Consider the following 16,398-nt stretch of genomic DNA (forward strand, 5'->3'; position numbering starts at 1 on the left):
ACCCACCATCGTACTTTGATCCTATTCTACCCTATGTCCTCGGCGCCTAGCTCCGGCCAGCTGTTTCGTTTTTTGGCCTGTATCTTTTTTATCTTCCTCTTCGAGAGCTCTCCCTACAATCTTATTCTGGTTTTCCCTCTACAAAACCTCCCCCACTCCCACCCTTTCTTACACTCCCACTACTTTTCCAAACCAAAGTTCTTTACCTTTCATTTATCTGCCAAAATCCAGAAGAGCCCAGAGTGAAATGAAAACCTGCAGTTCACCCCACCTCCTTAGCTGCAAGACAAATCACCCATGCTTTCTTTTTTCAATGTTTTCCTCGAGGTTCCCTTTGGAATATCTTCCTTCAAGGCCCAACTCAAATGTTTTCCCCTCGGTGCTCTTCTCTGGTCCCCCCAAGGCATAAATCACTACCTCCAACTCCATCAACAAGAACCAAGCTACAACTAGCTCTTGATTAGATCTGTATAAACTTCTTAACTAGTATCCCTGCTTCTTGCCTGTCTTCTAATTATTTCTACAAATAACCACTAGAATGTTCTCTCATAATCCAAACTCCTTACTCATGGCCTACAAGATCTGGCCCCTGCTAATGCTTATTGCTCCAGAAACTGCTAAGCACTTTACTTGGACTAATTAATATAATCCTGTTAATAATCCAATGAGTTATTCAATTTAATATCCCTATTTGTAGAAGATGCTATTAGCGATCCACCTAGATCTCTTTAACAGGGCTGGTGCACCCATTCTCCATGCCCCAGCTGCTTTAGGTATTAGCAGCTAACAGCTTATACCCCACCCTGTGAAGGACTGCTCTTGGCTGAAGAGAGGCACCTTGCCACCTCCCAAACCCCTCCATAGCCCAGAGTCAATGACTGACCTATATGGGAAAACAGCAGCCCAGCCTCCTCCTTTCTGGGTGGAACCGCCTCTGTAGTGCAGTTCATGCTGCAGTGCCCTGTAGGATCAGGCTGATGCTGCAATTCTTCTAAAAGCTCTTTACCCCTACTCTATCCTGTTGTTGTTTTTTTTTCAAACCTCCACTACAGTTTTCTTCTAAATGCACTCTCTCAATAAATCACTTGCCCAGGAATCCTCATCTCAGGCATCGCTTCAAAGCAACTGATCTAAGATACCATTTTTCAGAAGAGAAAACCTGAGACAAAGAGAGGTAAAGTGATGTGCCAAAGGTCAGACAGCAAATGGGAAAGTCTGCTGAAACCTGCCAGTCCGGCTCCCAGACCTGCCCTCTTTACCACCACACAACGTCCAACCTCCTTTCAGTCTGTCCTCGCTTGTCTTCATTTAGCCAAGTTAATTCCTTCCTCTGAGCCTTTATACTTCCTATTTTCTCTGCTTTGAATGTTTTTCTTTTAGCTATTTGTGGCTTGCTTCCTCACTTCTTTTAAAATACTTCAAATATTACCTCCTCAAAGAGTCTTTTCCTGATCCCAACCGTCCTATCAATATTAGCACCACTAATCCCTAACTCTGCTTTAGATTTATTTATAGTATTTAACAACTGAAATTATATTATGCATATATTGTTTGCTGTCTGTCACTCACACTAAACAAAAATCCGAGGAGGGCAGAATACTGTCTGGCTTACTGACTGCTCTATCTCAGTTGGAAACATATCTGGCACTGAAAAGGAGCTCAGTAAGTATTCGTTCTTGAATGAGTGAAATGAGTTCTCTTTTCTCAGAACTCTTACAGGGCTTTGTACAAATCTCTCTGCAAGTTCTTAACCTAGAACTGCAGTTATTTAATGCATATTTTATTTACCCCACTAGCTTGTATGCTCTCAGAGGACAGTTTTTATATATTTTCTTAATTTGGGGGTACACAGGAGGCATTCAAATAATGGTGCTACTTCTAAAACTCCAAATATCAACTGCAGCTTGTCATTCCATATGGGGACCAATGTCTGGTTTCACATGAATTAAAGCATAATTCAGAAGTATGAAAAACATACATTTAATTTATAAAGTAGTCTTATGCATATTACAAGATTTATAGGAAATACAATTCAGTACAAGTCAATTTATTTTTATTTAAAAAACAATGCCATTTTCAAAATATAAAAAATAGACCTATTTTCAAAGAACCACTTAAATATGGTTTTGAAAACCCCAATGTTTTATTTACAACAAATAGATGGCAGTGCATCAGCATTCACAGATGTATTTGATAAATAAAAACTTTATTATTATTCTGGCATCCTTTTGGAGAAGGCCTTTATATTCATAGATATTTACAACGATTCATGAAAGTAAAATCAATATTGTTCATTAATGTAATTTGTATCTAAACATAAATTTGAGCAACCAATATAGATTGATCATTTAATTTGGGATCTGGACCCAGATATCCCAAAGTTAAGTGAGTATTACTCTACTCCATAAGGTACAGTTTCTGACTGTTTCTCATTTCCATACAGTTTGCCAACAAACATACCCCAAACATTCCAGCATCTGTATAAGGGGATCTATTAGCATCCCCAATAAGTAATTTATAGCCATACATATTACATAAAGACTGATATAGCCGGATCCTAGAAATTCAAATTTTATAAATTTAAAATACACTGTCTATACTAAAAAAAACAAGAACTGGATCCAGATTACACTTTAAATCATGGAAGAAGCATCTGAAAAATTCAAACATTAGTAATGGAATAACAACAGATATCAGATATTTCTCAAACTCCTCAATTCTCTCTTGTAAATGCCTTAAAACTGAATTAAAAGTAAACCATATTTATGGTGGATTCTTTCTTACCAAAATATCCCAATCTAATATGGTCTGAATTTGGGCAATACCTTTCTCAGTAATCACTGAAGTTTAGTTTACCCTTGAAACATACAATGACATTCTTATAAGAAGCCATCTTCTTACTATTGCACATTAGTCAATTTGAAAACCAATCCAGGCAAATGAGTTTAGAAAAAGCAGCAAATTCATTTAAATCCATGTAGCAAATGTTGCAAAGCAGCTTCTACCTGAACAATGAAATGAACAACTTTATGAAGCTCTACACTTAATGTCCGTTTTACATTGTGGGATGGCAGCCATTTGAGGCAGAGGTAGCCAAGCGCCACAAATATGGGAAGGCAAAAAGCAGAAAAACATTGCAAAACCTTAACAGTTCTTTGACTTCTAACGATTACAGATCAGTTTCAATTATGAGCCATGTATTTTTTGCAGTATTCTGAGTCTTACGTTTTAAAAACAAAGGAACATGCTGCTGTCTTGGCAAATATACTAGAATTAGATAATTCTTTTAGCTTATTTTCTCTTTTCTCTAAGGTCAACTAAAAAATATGAGACATTTTCATATACCACGAAAGTAATACAGCAGGCTGGAGTCACTCTAATCAAATTGGGGGCAATTCCTTTGTAAAATCCACCGATGCCTTCTTTCCTTTAGAGGGAAAAACAGACATATGCTTAATTTCCTAGACAGCTAGACTGAAAATACAAAGTTTAAATGACACAGGATGAAGCAAGCAGTCAAACCACACTGTGATTTATGTCCATGTTTCCAGTCTTCTGAAGGAATGTAGTTTATGAGACATTTGGTGGGCCCTAACATTCCTTTGTGGACTGACTGAGAAAGAGAGGGAAAAGACACCTCAAAACCAAACTGAAAAGTGCCTTAATGGAATCTTTCAAATGCCTTTAAATATATGAATATGCAGGAGTTTTAACTCTGAATATACGTATTAAAAATTTTTTGGCTTATATAATGCTAGGCAGCACTAAATATAGCACACCCAAATAAAACCTTATTTCCTTAAATGCCTAGAATAGGGGATATGGTCTAGGAACTTGTAACTTAGGCTCTCAATAACTCTATCTGGAACTGAATTAAATCAAGCCTCAGAATGATTAGTCTATGGTACCAGATGTCATAAACAGGAAACTAAGAACCAACCAGGCACATTTTCACCACAGCACACTGGCCTCCAGTATAAAACTAATATCAACTAGACAGTCTATGATACGCAAGTTCCCTCTTAATACCAGTTTGGATAGACCTCATGCTCTCACCTCCATGTTTTTGTGATTACATCCAATACACCCTTGTAAAAAATGTGTTGATCCTGAAGACGAGCTCTCACAACTTGATAGGGGTACGTTGCTGCTACAGCAAATATTTTGGATAATGCTGCAACAGATATATACTCTCCTGTGCTCTAAAATGACAACACAAAACATTTATGTTTTTCTTTAGTCTGGATTTCTTTAAAAATACAGAAGTAAAATTATATAGGAAAATAAACATTTAACTGTCAGTACTCATTATCACATTGATATTACCAAAGCAAGCATGATAAAATTTCTACTTATGAAATGCCCATGAAAGTAAATGATATTTTTCAAGAATCATCTTACCAACTGGGCTTCTGGTAATCTATTGGTATGCTGGTTGTATTTCAATTTCAGTAATTCATATGCCATAAACTGAAGGGCACCATGTGAGGTTCCAAACAACCCAGGAACAAATCCCTGGAAGGGAGCCATTAAAACAAAACAAAAACAAAAAATAAACTAAACAACATACTTCCAAGAAAAACATATTTATTAAAATATTTTCTTTTACCTCTTAATATAATACCTGTGATGATTCAGTTCATGTGTCAGCTTGGCCAGGTAATGGTGCCCAGTTGAAAGGTCAAGCAAACACTGGCCTAATTGTTTCTGTGTTGAGGACATTTCGTGGACCTAAATCATCAAGTTGATTGCATCTATAGCTGATTACATCTACAATCAACTGAGGAGACTGCCTTCAGCAATGAGAGCTGTTTCATCCAGTCAGTTGAAGGCTTTAAAAGGAGAAGTGATGATTTCATCAGTCAGAAGAGAGAATTTTCATCTCTACTTCAGAAAGCCATCTTCTCCTGGGCAATTTGTCAAAAACCTTCATCGGAGTTCCCAACTTGCAGTCTAACCCTAGAGAATTTGGACTTGTGCATCTCCACAGGTGAGTGAAACAATTTTTAAAAATTTCATAATATTTACAGATATCTCCTGTTGGTTCTATTTCTCTAGAGAACCCTAATACAGTACCTTAAGCAAATTTATTTATTGTGCACAAATCACATTTTTGCATACAGAGTTAAAGAAAGTATTCTTTTCTGTTTTTTTTTAAGTTCAAATTTGGAATTTCCTATTAGTTAAATTTAGCTAATTTTAAATCAGTTATATTTAAGTAGTTTTTCTTTAAACAGGATACATATAAACATAAAGAAGACCTACATTGTAAGGTCAGAAAAACTGAAATTTCTAACCTGAAATAGATCTGGAATGGAAAGCATGACTGCATTTTTAGATGTGTATATGCTACTAACACTAAAATTCAAACAAATTTTAAATCTTAGCCATCCTTGTTCATTACCTTTAAAATGAGGATGTTGGACTACATGACTTATTCTAGGAAGACTCTACCTGGTATATTGAAAAGAAATGAGAACTTCAACATAAGTGGACCTCTCTGTTCAATAATGCCTAAAGCATCCTTTTCTACCATTAAGAATTGGGTTACAAGTAGGAGGTAAGTTAAGAAAGGGAATGGTAATTCCATGGCATAGGTAATCCAAAAGAATGAGAAAAGAAGTGTTAGGAAAAAACAAAGAACTGAATGATATATTTCCAAAATTTTTGTCTATACATCAGTTATCTTAACACTAATTTTATAATGTCAATGATTTGAAAAGCCATTATACAATTCTCAAAAAACAAACAAAAATTTAATATATCTAAATTTGATTTTAAACTATTTATGGCTTTAAAAGTCTTCCTGGGAGTAAGCAGGAGGTGAAGTAGGGAGGTGGACAAGGAATTAACAGGTAAAGAAAAAAGGAGGTATAAAAATCAGAAAACAGAGCTTACTGCCACTACGAAGAAATTTCAAAAAATACTACAATAAGCAAGGGTTGTGTTGTCATCGTTTTGTTTAAGTCATTTAAGATTTGGCCAAAATAAATTCCCTTGACAGAATGGAGTTGTTATATAGTTAGTACACTGACCATGAGGTCAATCAACTCTCCCTAAGATTCTGTTAGACCCACTGATCTCTTCTCCCTACTATGTTATCCCAAGTTCCCAAGACACCACAGCTTCCCGGGAGGGGAAGAAGGGATATGTGACCTGGAGTGTGACCTAGTCGAAAGGTACTTGACAAAGTTTCAGACAGTTCTCACACCTACCAGTGCCATGACAATATATCTTGTGGTAAGGAGGACAGTTTAAAGTACAATTTCAATATTGTAAACTAGATTTCAGTTTTTATTAAATTGTTTCTTGCTTAGTCTGCCTTCTTTTTAGGACTGACCACAGGCCATTTAATTCAACCAATCGGAATGAAGAAGTAACAATTTTTAGTTATTCAAAATATGACATTGACAATAATAATTTATTACCTTATACAATCCACGCACACCTTCATACTTATATATTTTCAAAAGGGTATCACACATTCCTTTATACTGTCGTTGTGGAGAGTTAACATCACCATCATATTGTAACATAAGGCGAGTTTTTGCTACCCATAATGGGTTTGTAATGCAGAGGGTCATGGCTCCTAAAATCAGATTCAAATAAGATTACTCACTATGACAATATAAATTAAGAACAGTCCATTTAAATAAAGAATGGGGTCACACAGAGGCTTTACCAGCAACAGTGAGTGATACGTAGTCTCAGACACTCTAAGGGTTGAAGGATAGATATAGTTTTTGGTGGTCATAAAAAGTTCCTCATGCAGTTAGTGAGAGGTAAATTATAAGGGGGATGGACTGTGAAATAGTTTCCCTTCGAGGTATGAAGATAGAAAAGATGTTCTGGGTCCTAAACTATGTGGCTTACAGTAGAGAATAGACGGAAATCCTGCGAAACAGACTATTAGGAGATACAGATACTCAGAATCAGGAAATGATATAAAACAGGAGGGGTTAAAGATTAAGAGAAGAGGACTAGGAATCCAGAATCTGCACACATATATCCATCCCAACTTTTATGATAATCTTCCTCAAATCCATTCAAACTATTTCTCCTCAAAATTAAATAATTTACATACAGTAGTAAGTAGCACTTTACATTCTTCATAGAAAGTTAAAATTAAAAAAAAAATCATCCGGTTAAGTTTCTTGTTTACTGAGTTTCCTAAGTAGTCATTTCTTCAACAATATTTATTGAGTTCTGTTGTGATTTAGGCTTTGCTAGTGGCTGGGGATTCAAAAGTGAGTAAAATAGTTGCTGCCTTAAAGAACTCACAACTAATAAACACTAAGAAACCAAGGTATGCAGGTTATCAAAGCAGGAGTTATACAGACTTATGGGTCTTTGTTTTTTCCCTCTGGACACTATGCATACATGAGGCAATAAAACAAGACTACTAAATTATATAATTTGTCAACTGAAATTATACTTTAAATGGATTCATAGCTTTGTTAAATTTTACCAACCTTTTGTGATAAGTAAAATTCTTGCAGTCTCCTCAGAGTAATAAATAAAAACACCTGCTTTCTAAGAAATTTCATGTGATAACCGATTAATATAATTAGATAAGCATATTTAAACTCTGGTGTTCAAAGAAAAAAGGAAAATAAAATCAAAGCAAGAATAAAAATCAAGTTGGAAGTTGGTGTTTTATATTTCACATACTGCCTTACCAGCTTCAGCAGCTGAGATGAGGTATTCTGTTGCCTCTAACCGTTCAGCTCTTCCTTCTGTCTTATATGATTTGATGGCATTATAACTAAAAGAATTAAACATGAACAGTTTGATAAATATTTGAATAGGTGCCATACAATACTAAAGTCTGTTTGAAAGTATGTGAAACTCAACAAGAGTATCTCCAGAGTAAGTCAATGCCTAATGCAAGCACAAAATGAGACCCTTTACACTAATGGATTTGCTAGAAATGGCTTCTTGTAAGATATCACCCCTCCCCCTAAATATAAATGGCTAGCAATACATATGCAAAATATTTTAATCACACACTCACCAATTAAAAATAACAGACAGGAAAGTATGTGCAGACAGGGCAAAAAGGCCAAAAAAAAGGGCATCTAACATTTGCTGAGCATGTATGTTCAGCTAACTATGGATGGCATTCTGAGAGAGAAGATAAACATGCCATGGATCCTTTCTTAACATAGTATTAAAAAGGACCATAAGAGGCACACAAATAATCATAACAAAAGACAATACAGACAATATGGTAAGAGATTCATAAATTGTCACTTAGAAGAATTTATATAGGAGATGACATGTGAGCTGGGTGTTGAGAGGCAGGTAGTTTCACCAGGGAAAGAGGCAAGAATGGGGAAAAGCAGTAATTAAGGTGGATGGGAAGATAGGGTAAATTGAGCCACAGCTGATGGCAGACTGAGAAATTTGGGCTTTATTTGGCAGAAAATAGAGATCCACTAAATGATTCTGAGCAGGGGAGTCAAATATTCCATTTTCTCTAACCCCAACTTCAACTTTTGTCTTGAAGACTTCAGCTGAATAAATCTTTCCAAACTTTACCAACACCATTCTAACTTGAAACAAGTAAAATGTTATAGAAGAAACTGTCACTGCATAAACATTATATTTATATGAATTGCCTTTAGAAATTCTCTTGGAGAACATACACAACTCTGAAATTCATAATAGCATAAGCATAAATAACACACACACACACACAGTTTCACCCATCTAAGTTATGTCTTAGGACTAAAAATAAGGAAAGTATTTTAAAAACACTAAAGCTGAGTTTCATTCGCTTCCACTTTGGATTCTGCCATAAACTTATGAGAGACCAGGAAAAATAAATGTGTTTTTCTACTGCAATATGATGATACTTTGTTACCATGCTCTTGTATACTCCATAGGTTCAATGTTCCTGCCACAGGTGCCTTCTGTGGCTTCTTCCGTAGACATGCAAGAGCAGTTATTTCAAATGGTGATGGCACCTAACAGGTGAAGTTGTAAGGAAATAAATAAGCTGGGAAGACGAAGGTGTGTGTCAAATAACACGTAGGAAGGAATATGTCTCAAACTCTTTTAGCCAATGCACTGGCTTTTACCTTTTCTTCCTAATAGAGATCTCTTACGGTTTGTGTTCTTATAAGGACCACAAACTCTGTCCCCTCCTGCTTTCCCAACTTCATGAATTAAATGTATTTCTGTTAAATCACTTCAAATATTTTTGGAATCTGGCTGAGGATAAATAAGTAACTATGTCATGATACTTCAGTAATGATGAAATTTTTTATTTGTGGGGCTCTCTGGAATTAATATCATAAATGGAGACAATGACATATTTATTTAAATAATCTTCCTATAAAAAATGATAAATGTGCTACGGACCTTTCCTAACAGACTAACAAGTAATATGAGAGGCATACAATGATAGTAAAAGATAATACGGTATTTTTCACCCCAAAGGGAACTGAAATTTATAGGATTCATTTTAGACAATAGCTTCAAGCTCTTCCAGTCTCGGTGACATTTCACAAGCCTGCTAATAAACGCCAAACTGATGGATTCAATTTTTCTTTCTATTCTGACTATCCTTGTTGGAAGGGCTTAGGAATAATGATACAGCTAAATACCTCAGAAATACTGAAGGGGCTCTACAGTGACATTTTGAATTATCTGGAGTTAGCTGTATTTCAAATAGTCTTAACTAAAATAAAAAGCTCTCTTCTAATTAATATATGTGTATTCAGTTTACAAAAGTAACCAGTTAAACACATCACTTTCCTGAATTCACCTCACAGAAATGGTTTCTATAAGAGTATTTCTCGTTCTCATAATTTTACCATTCTCTTATTAAGAATTTTCTTCTGGACCAAATACTTCTAGTAATAGCTGACAGAGAATGAAACCATAAGCCCTTTTGCTCTCTCTGATTCTTCTAATTCAGAGAAACTGATTAAATGAGTCAACTTGCTGTATTAACTGATATGTAAAAATTACTATAAAATTAATTTTTATTTAAGATTTTATTTAAAATTTATTTAAAATTTTAAATTTTAAAACTGTTTATTTCACATTCAAAAACCTGTAAAATTTGCTAGGTTTACTCACAAGAAAAAGTAGAGTCCCCAGGATAAACCTGCACCCCACACATTTGGGGTAACTCCTTGGTAGAGTCCCCGAAGTCCATCAAGTTTCCAAATAGTACTCAAGCAATGCAAAATTCCTTTATATTTTGGCCTCAGTTCCAGTCCATCACTCACTGCATTAAAAGATACATGAAGTTAGGTTAAGACAAAGTTCTTGCTCTGAGTCACATATAATCACAGATACCACATAATTATATAAAAGAGATAAATTCAGAAGAAAACCTTTTAGGAAGAAAAAATTATTTTCCAGAATTATTTAATATTTTTTAAATTAATACATTCATGAATTTATTTATGTTTATTGAGGGCATACTAAATACTCAAATAATACTGTAGGAAGTGCTAGATCAGCTCTTAAATAATCCAAAAGCCTCCTAAGTAAATAGGTTTGAATATTTAGCTCTTCTGTTATAGACATCCAAAATTAAGGATTTAAATGTTCAAAATATTACTAAAAAACTAGCCAGGAGCCTCAATTACATCAAGAGTGGTGCCATGACCTGAGGAGTGGCAGGAAAGAAAAATGTGGAGGATGGAATAAACTTTTTTTCTGAAATTCTATTTCCCTGTGCCCCGTAACACACACCAAAATCAGAACAGAAAGTAGAAAAGATATCCTTCCCATTCATTTTTTCTTACTCTCAAAAGCTCCAGATTAATAAAATATGACAGGGTAAAGCAAAAACTAAGTTATATACATTCTAAGTTTCTTAAATAAAGAGAATTTGTATCTATTTTTGACAGTTTAAAAGATATTTATTTTTAACAAAATAATTTTACAGCTCTATTTGGCAAAAGACTCTACAAAAAAGAGATTGAGAAAAAAACTGGCAATATATTAAAAAAAAAAAGTGTTAAAAGATCTACTATAAACAAAGTGCCTGCAAATCAATAAGACAACCCCAAAGGAAAATGGGCAAAGTATATGAACTGTTCATTCAAAGAAAAATACAAATTGCCAAGAAGCACTGAAAAAGCACACAACTTCAGTAATAAAATAATACCAATTAATATGATGGTTTTTTTTTCGCTTCCCAGATTGAAAACAATTTTTAAAGTTTGTTATCGCCCAATGTTGAAAAGGTGTAGGGAAATAAGCATTCTCATGCCCTTTTAAAGTTTAGGTGTGTCTATTAAAATTTTAAATGCAATTATCCTTTGACCTAGCAGTTCCATTTCTAAGAATATATCCTACAGAAACACCAGCCCAAGTACACAAAGATGCACATGGAAGGATTTTCACTATAGCATTTTCTGTGGCAATAAAAGTGAAAATAATCTTTATATCCCTTAATAGAGAAATGCTTAAAGAAATTATAAATACACCTGTACTATGAACTACTATAAACATTTTAAAAGACTGTGACAGGTAGAAACATCTCTGATTATATTAAGAATAACAAGAACATAATTATCTTTTAAAACCATCTTCTACAACTATACATTTATATTTGCATATGTTTGGGTATGCTTCCAAAAAAGACTGGCATGAAACATTCCATATGGTTAACAGTAGGTATCTGAAGGGAATGGAATTGGGAGTGGGTGGTTGTAGGGTGAGAATGATAAAAGATAATTCAACAATACAAAGTAGAGAATTAAAAAACAAACAAACATGACATGTTACTTTTGTAATAAAACAAAATAAAGAAGTTCTAAGAAAAAAGTTTAAAAATTTTCATTTCTGATATCCCTCATTCCAGAAAACTTCCAGATGCTAAACAGCTGCAACTAACATTAAAATACAGTAACAGAATAACATTTAAAACCTCTTGATGTATTCTACAGGCCACATGATAAAGAACATATTCTTAAACATTTAAGACCCTCCATCACTCATGCCAGCCAAGAGCCTGTCTCCTCTCTATACTCCCTTTGCATTCAATGATACTGCCATATTGAACATACTGCATAGTGCCCAGCTCATCAAAGTCTACACTTTAAGGCATTTAATGAAAATTGCTGGAATGTTCAGCCTTCAGTTCTTATACTGTCTTTGACCTTAAACCTTTTGCATAGGCTATGTCAACTGCCAGGAACATTTCTGTCTTCTCACACATGATCATTCCTCTACACAACTAACTCTGATTCTCCTTTCAGGTCTCAGTTTGATAATAATTTCCTTCGGGGACCCTTTCCCTATCTCCTAAATGAGGTCAAGTTTCTCTGTTCCCATGGCATCCTCCTATCAAAACAAAACACTCTTTATTGAAATTACTAGGGTTTAGTGTGTTTTTTTGGTTAAAGTATTCTGGCTTCCCAGCAGGAAGATGCTTCATGAGGGCAGAGACTATTACTTCACTCCAATATTTCTACTCCTATCGTAGTACCTGTTACGTTACAAGCTATCAGTATATATTTGTTCAATTAATATATTGTGAAGATCTTCCATTTCCTTTCTAGATCCACTCTCTACCCCTCACCATCATGCTCCTCCCCAGAAGCCTGACCTTGCCTTCCAGAGTTGCGCTTTCCTAGGAGGTTGCCTTGGGCTGCTCACCCCCTCTACCGAAGATCATGGGTCCTCTCAAAGTGGTTTCCTCTCCATGACTCCCTCCCCTTGTCCTTTGGCCCAATGAGTGGCAAAAGCCTAAGGTGTTTCTAGCTCAAAGATGCTGCATCATTCAATGTAGGCACATGACTTCTCTACAACTTGCTCACACCTTTATAAATAATCCTTTTATTAACCGTCCCATGCCCCAGAATTATCCTATTTTGAGTGTGCCTTCTGTTGACCTAGAATGAAAGCCAAATTTATACAGCAATTATATTTTTATAAAATTGGTTATATTACATATATTATTGCATACTTGAAAGTATATTGTGTCTTTTTTATTAGACTTCAAAAACCAGAATTTTAAAAAACGATGTAATAGTTTTTCCATCTCACAGATACCCTATCATTCATATAACCATCCCATTTGATAAGCGCATTGCGAGCTATTATAAAAAATGCTCTAAAGAATATTCTCTACAACAATTTGTGTGAATTCTTATTATGTCCTTAGAATCAGCTAATAGAAGGAGAATTAATACGGCCAAAGTGTCTAGATTTAAGGTTACAAATACATCTTGAAACTGCCTTCCAGAAAGTTTATACAAATTACAGTCCCACTGGTCATTTACAAGCATGCCCAATTCACTGCCCCCCTTGCCAACTCTATCGTATATATATAACGGAGCCTGGCAAAGAAGAATCACTATTTACCATTGCCAGGCAAAGGGGGAAAAGTCCATTTCTTTCATCATTAACTTGACAGTGTTACAGCATCAAATGAGATTAACGAACGCTACATTTTGTCAGAAGACCTGGGTTTGAAATCTAATTTCCCTCATTAGCTATATGGTTTTAACTTTTCTGAACTTCAGCATCTTCATTCACAAAATGGGGATAAACATTACCTACTTCTCAGTGTTGATGCGATGTTTATACAAGACAACGTATAAAAGCAATTAGCAAAGTGACAGGCTCTTGAGGAATGTTTTACCGTGTACTTTATATCTTTCTGATGCTTCCCTTGGGTTTTATATCTCTTTGTTCCAGTTTGCTAATGCTGCCATTTTGCAAAACACCAGAAATGGACTGGCTTTTATAAAAGGGGTTTATTTGGTTACAAAGTTACAGTCTTAAGGCCATAAATTGTCCAAGGTAAGACATCAACAATAGGGTACCTTCACTGGGGAAAGGCCATTGGCATCCAGAAAACCTCTATTAGCTGGAAAGGCATGTGGCTGGTGTCTGCTGATCTCATGTTGTGTTCCTAGCTCTCCTTTCAACTCCTGTGTGTTCTTCAAATTGTTGCTCTTGGGGCATTTTGTCCTCTCTTAGCTTCTCCAGAGCAAACTCTAGGCTGGCATAAGTCTGCTTTCAATGGCCGTCTCCAAAATGTCTCTCAGTTGCTCTCCAAAATGTCACTCACAGCTGCTCTTTTATATGGCTCCAGTGATTTAATTAAGACCCATCCTAAACGGGTGGAGTAACACCTCCAAGGAAACAATCCAATCAAAGGTCTCACCCACAGATGACTGGGTTACATCTCCACAGAAACAACCCAGTCCAAAGGTTCCAACCTAATCAAGACTAAATATGTTTGCCTCCACAAGACAGCATCAAACAACATGGTGTACTGGGGGGACATAATACAACCAAACCAGCACACTCTTATCCTCCTGTATAAATCTCTTCTAAGTACCTTTCTATCTTTCTCTCAGTAGTGAGTTCATATTCCAATTTCTCTCTTGAGGTAAAAAAACAAACAAACCACGAAAATACCACCATTGCTTGCTTTTCATAACCAACTGACTATAGGCACAAACCAATTATTTCTATATTGTTTTGAGAAATCATCTAATCCTAGAAGTAGAGTATTGAGTATCTCAGTAATAGGTAACAATGCTCCATACACTGTTCAGATATTTTCTTTTATAATCCTTAGTGTTATAACTTTATCTACTTTTATCATATAAGATCAAACCTTTCTGTCTTAGTCTGCCAGGGCTGCTATAACCAATATCACAGACCAGTGGACTTAAACCACAAGAATTCATTGTCTCACAGTTTGGGAGGCTAGAAGTCCAAAATCAAAGTCTCAGCAGCCATGCTTTCTCTCTAAAGTCTTAAGTGTTTCAGTGGTAGCTTGTCGAAAATCCTTAACTCAATCTCTGCCTCCATCACATGGCTATCTCTTTCTCTTACTCAGCCACCTGTGTCTGCCTAGGTTTCCTATCCTTATTAGGGCCCTAGTCCTATTGGATTAAGGCCCACGCTGATTCAGTTTGGCCTCACCTTAATTAACAACATCTTCAAAGGTCCTATTTATAAATGGGTTCACATCCATAGGACTGAGGGTTAGGACTTGAATAAGTCTTTGTAGGGGATATTATTCAATCCATAACACCTTAATTTAAAAAAAAAATACTCATTTGAACACAGGTATTTTATTTAAAAATGAAGAAACAGCAAGATAGAGATGTGGTGAGGTGTGGAATTTAGTTACTCCTCTAGGGCAGCTGGTGAATAGCCAGGAATTGTCAGGAGCAACTGCTTGGGGGGACTTCTGTGACTGGACACGCATCGTACACCAATCTGGAATGGGTGGAATCGCTGAGATAGCAGCAAAGAACTGTAAGTTTCCCAGTCAGGTGGCAGGTGGCCCTCCCCCTACAGGCACAGCAGACTGTCATGGAGATGCGGCCCTGAGGGAAAAAGAAATAGTCTCTGCTGGGATCAAGGAGGGGGGCTCAACCAGGCCCCAAATGCAGAATTAATTAACAAATTCAGGCTGCTGAATAAAAGCTCTGAGCATAGATAAATCAAGAGCAAGAACAAAAGGAACTGGGAGGTTTCGGCCCTGCAGACAAGGCGGGCCTAATAATAACAACAACAACAAAAAGACCTTCGGAGTTGGGGGTGTTCGGAGTGTTGGAAAAGGGCTGGGCCCTGGGAGAGGGGGGACATGTAGAAATGGGTACCAACTACAGCTCTTGTTCACAAACCAGGGAAGCTGGGATCCAGCTCTGAAAAGAGTTTTTGGTGGGTTTTTTTTCGTTTCTTTCTTTCTTTTTTTTTTTTTTTTTTTAACTCTTCAATAGCCCATTAGAGCTGCAGGACTCTCAGCTTCAGCAATACCCAAGTAAGGGTGGAAGTAAAGTTGTCTGAGAGTAACTATGCAGGTGAAGGAAATAATTCCCTAAAGGTTATATCTTTAAATAGGCTATACTGGGAACAAGGAAAAGTAGTTAGGCAAAGCTAAAATGGTGCCTTTTATCCCTGCATAGAGGAGGCAGGGCTGACAGAAAAAAATAAAATGAAATAAAAGAAAAAAGATGGAGGCTTTTGGAGTTAGCCAAGCTCTAACTAGGGAGCTGTCTCCCAAGAAGGGGCAGGTGCACAGAGCTGGGCACCAGCTCCGGCTCTTGACTTGTAAAACTTGGGAGTTGGAGAAAGGCTCTGAGAAAGGACTTTTTTTTTCCTTCTTTTTTTTCCCCTGCTTGAGGTTTTTTTGTTTTTGTTTTTGTTTTTATTTTCCTTCTCTTTTTTTTTTTAAAAACCATCCTAAGTTGCTCAGTGGAGAAAGCCTCAGACATTTTCAATTGTCAGCTGGACCCAGATAACGGTAGAGTTAAGGTAGATCTCAGAGACAAAGCAGTGAGTCTGTCTAATGGGGGAGATAATTCCCTAAAGGGCATAACTCCCACCAGAAAAGGGGGGGAGGGGCCCAGCTCAATTGGCAGGCCTTCTTCAGAGAACTCAGACCCCAGGGGCTGGACA

At 36.2% G+C, this 16,398-nt stretch overlaps 1 protein-coding gene across 1 annotated transcript in view; it reads right to left on the reverse strand.

Annotated features, from left to right (window-relative positions):
- Positions 1 to 2,187: 2,187 nt before the first annotated feature.
- SLC25A32 (solute carrier family 25 member 32) overlaps positions 2,188 to 16,398 on the reverse strand; it is a 34,781-nt gene continuing 20,570 nt past the window's right edge. Inside the window, exons 2-7 of the mRNA XM_037802800.1 lie at positions 10,090 to 10,240; positions 7,680 to 7,765; positions 6,429 to 6,589; positions 4,402 to 4,515; positions 4,057 to 4,202; positions 2,188 to 3,427 (exon numbers count right to left, since the gene is read on the reverse strand). Of these exons, the coding sequence (XP_037658728.1) occupies positions 3,292 to 3,427; positions 4,057 to 4,202; positions 4,402 to 4,515; positions 6,429 to 6,589; positions 7,680 to 7,765; positions 10,090 to 10,240 (794 nt within the window). The 3' untranslated portion in view covers positions 2,188 to 3,291. The remainder of the gene's footprint in view (positions 3,428 to 4,056; positions 4,203 to 4,401; positions 4,516 to 6,428; positions 6,590 to 7,679; positions 7,766 to 10,089; positions 10,241 to 16,398) is intronic.

The sequence above is a fragment of the Choloepus didactylus genome, chromosome 14 (genome assembly GCF_015220235.1).
Source record: "Choloepus didactylus isolate mChoDid1 chromosome 14, mChoDid1.pri, whole genome shotgun sequence".
In the NCBI taxonomy this organism is placed as follows: Eukaryota; Metazoa; Chordata; class Mammalia; order Pilosa; family Megalonychidae; genus Choloepus; species Choloepus didactylus.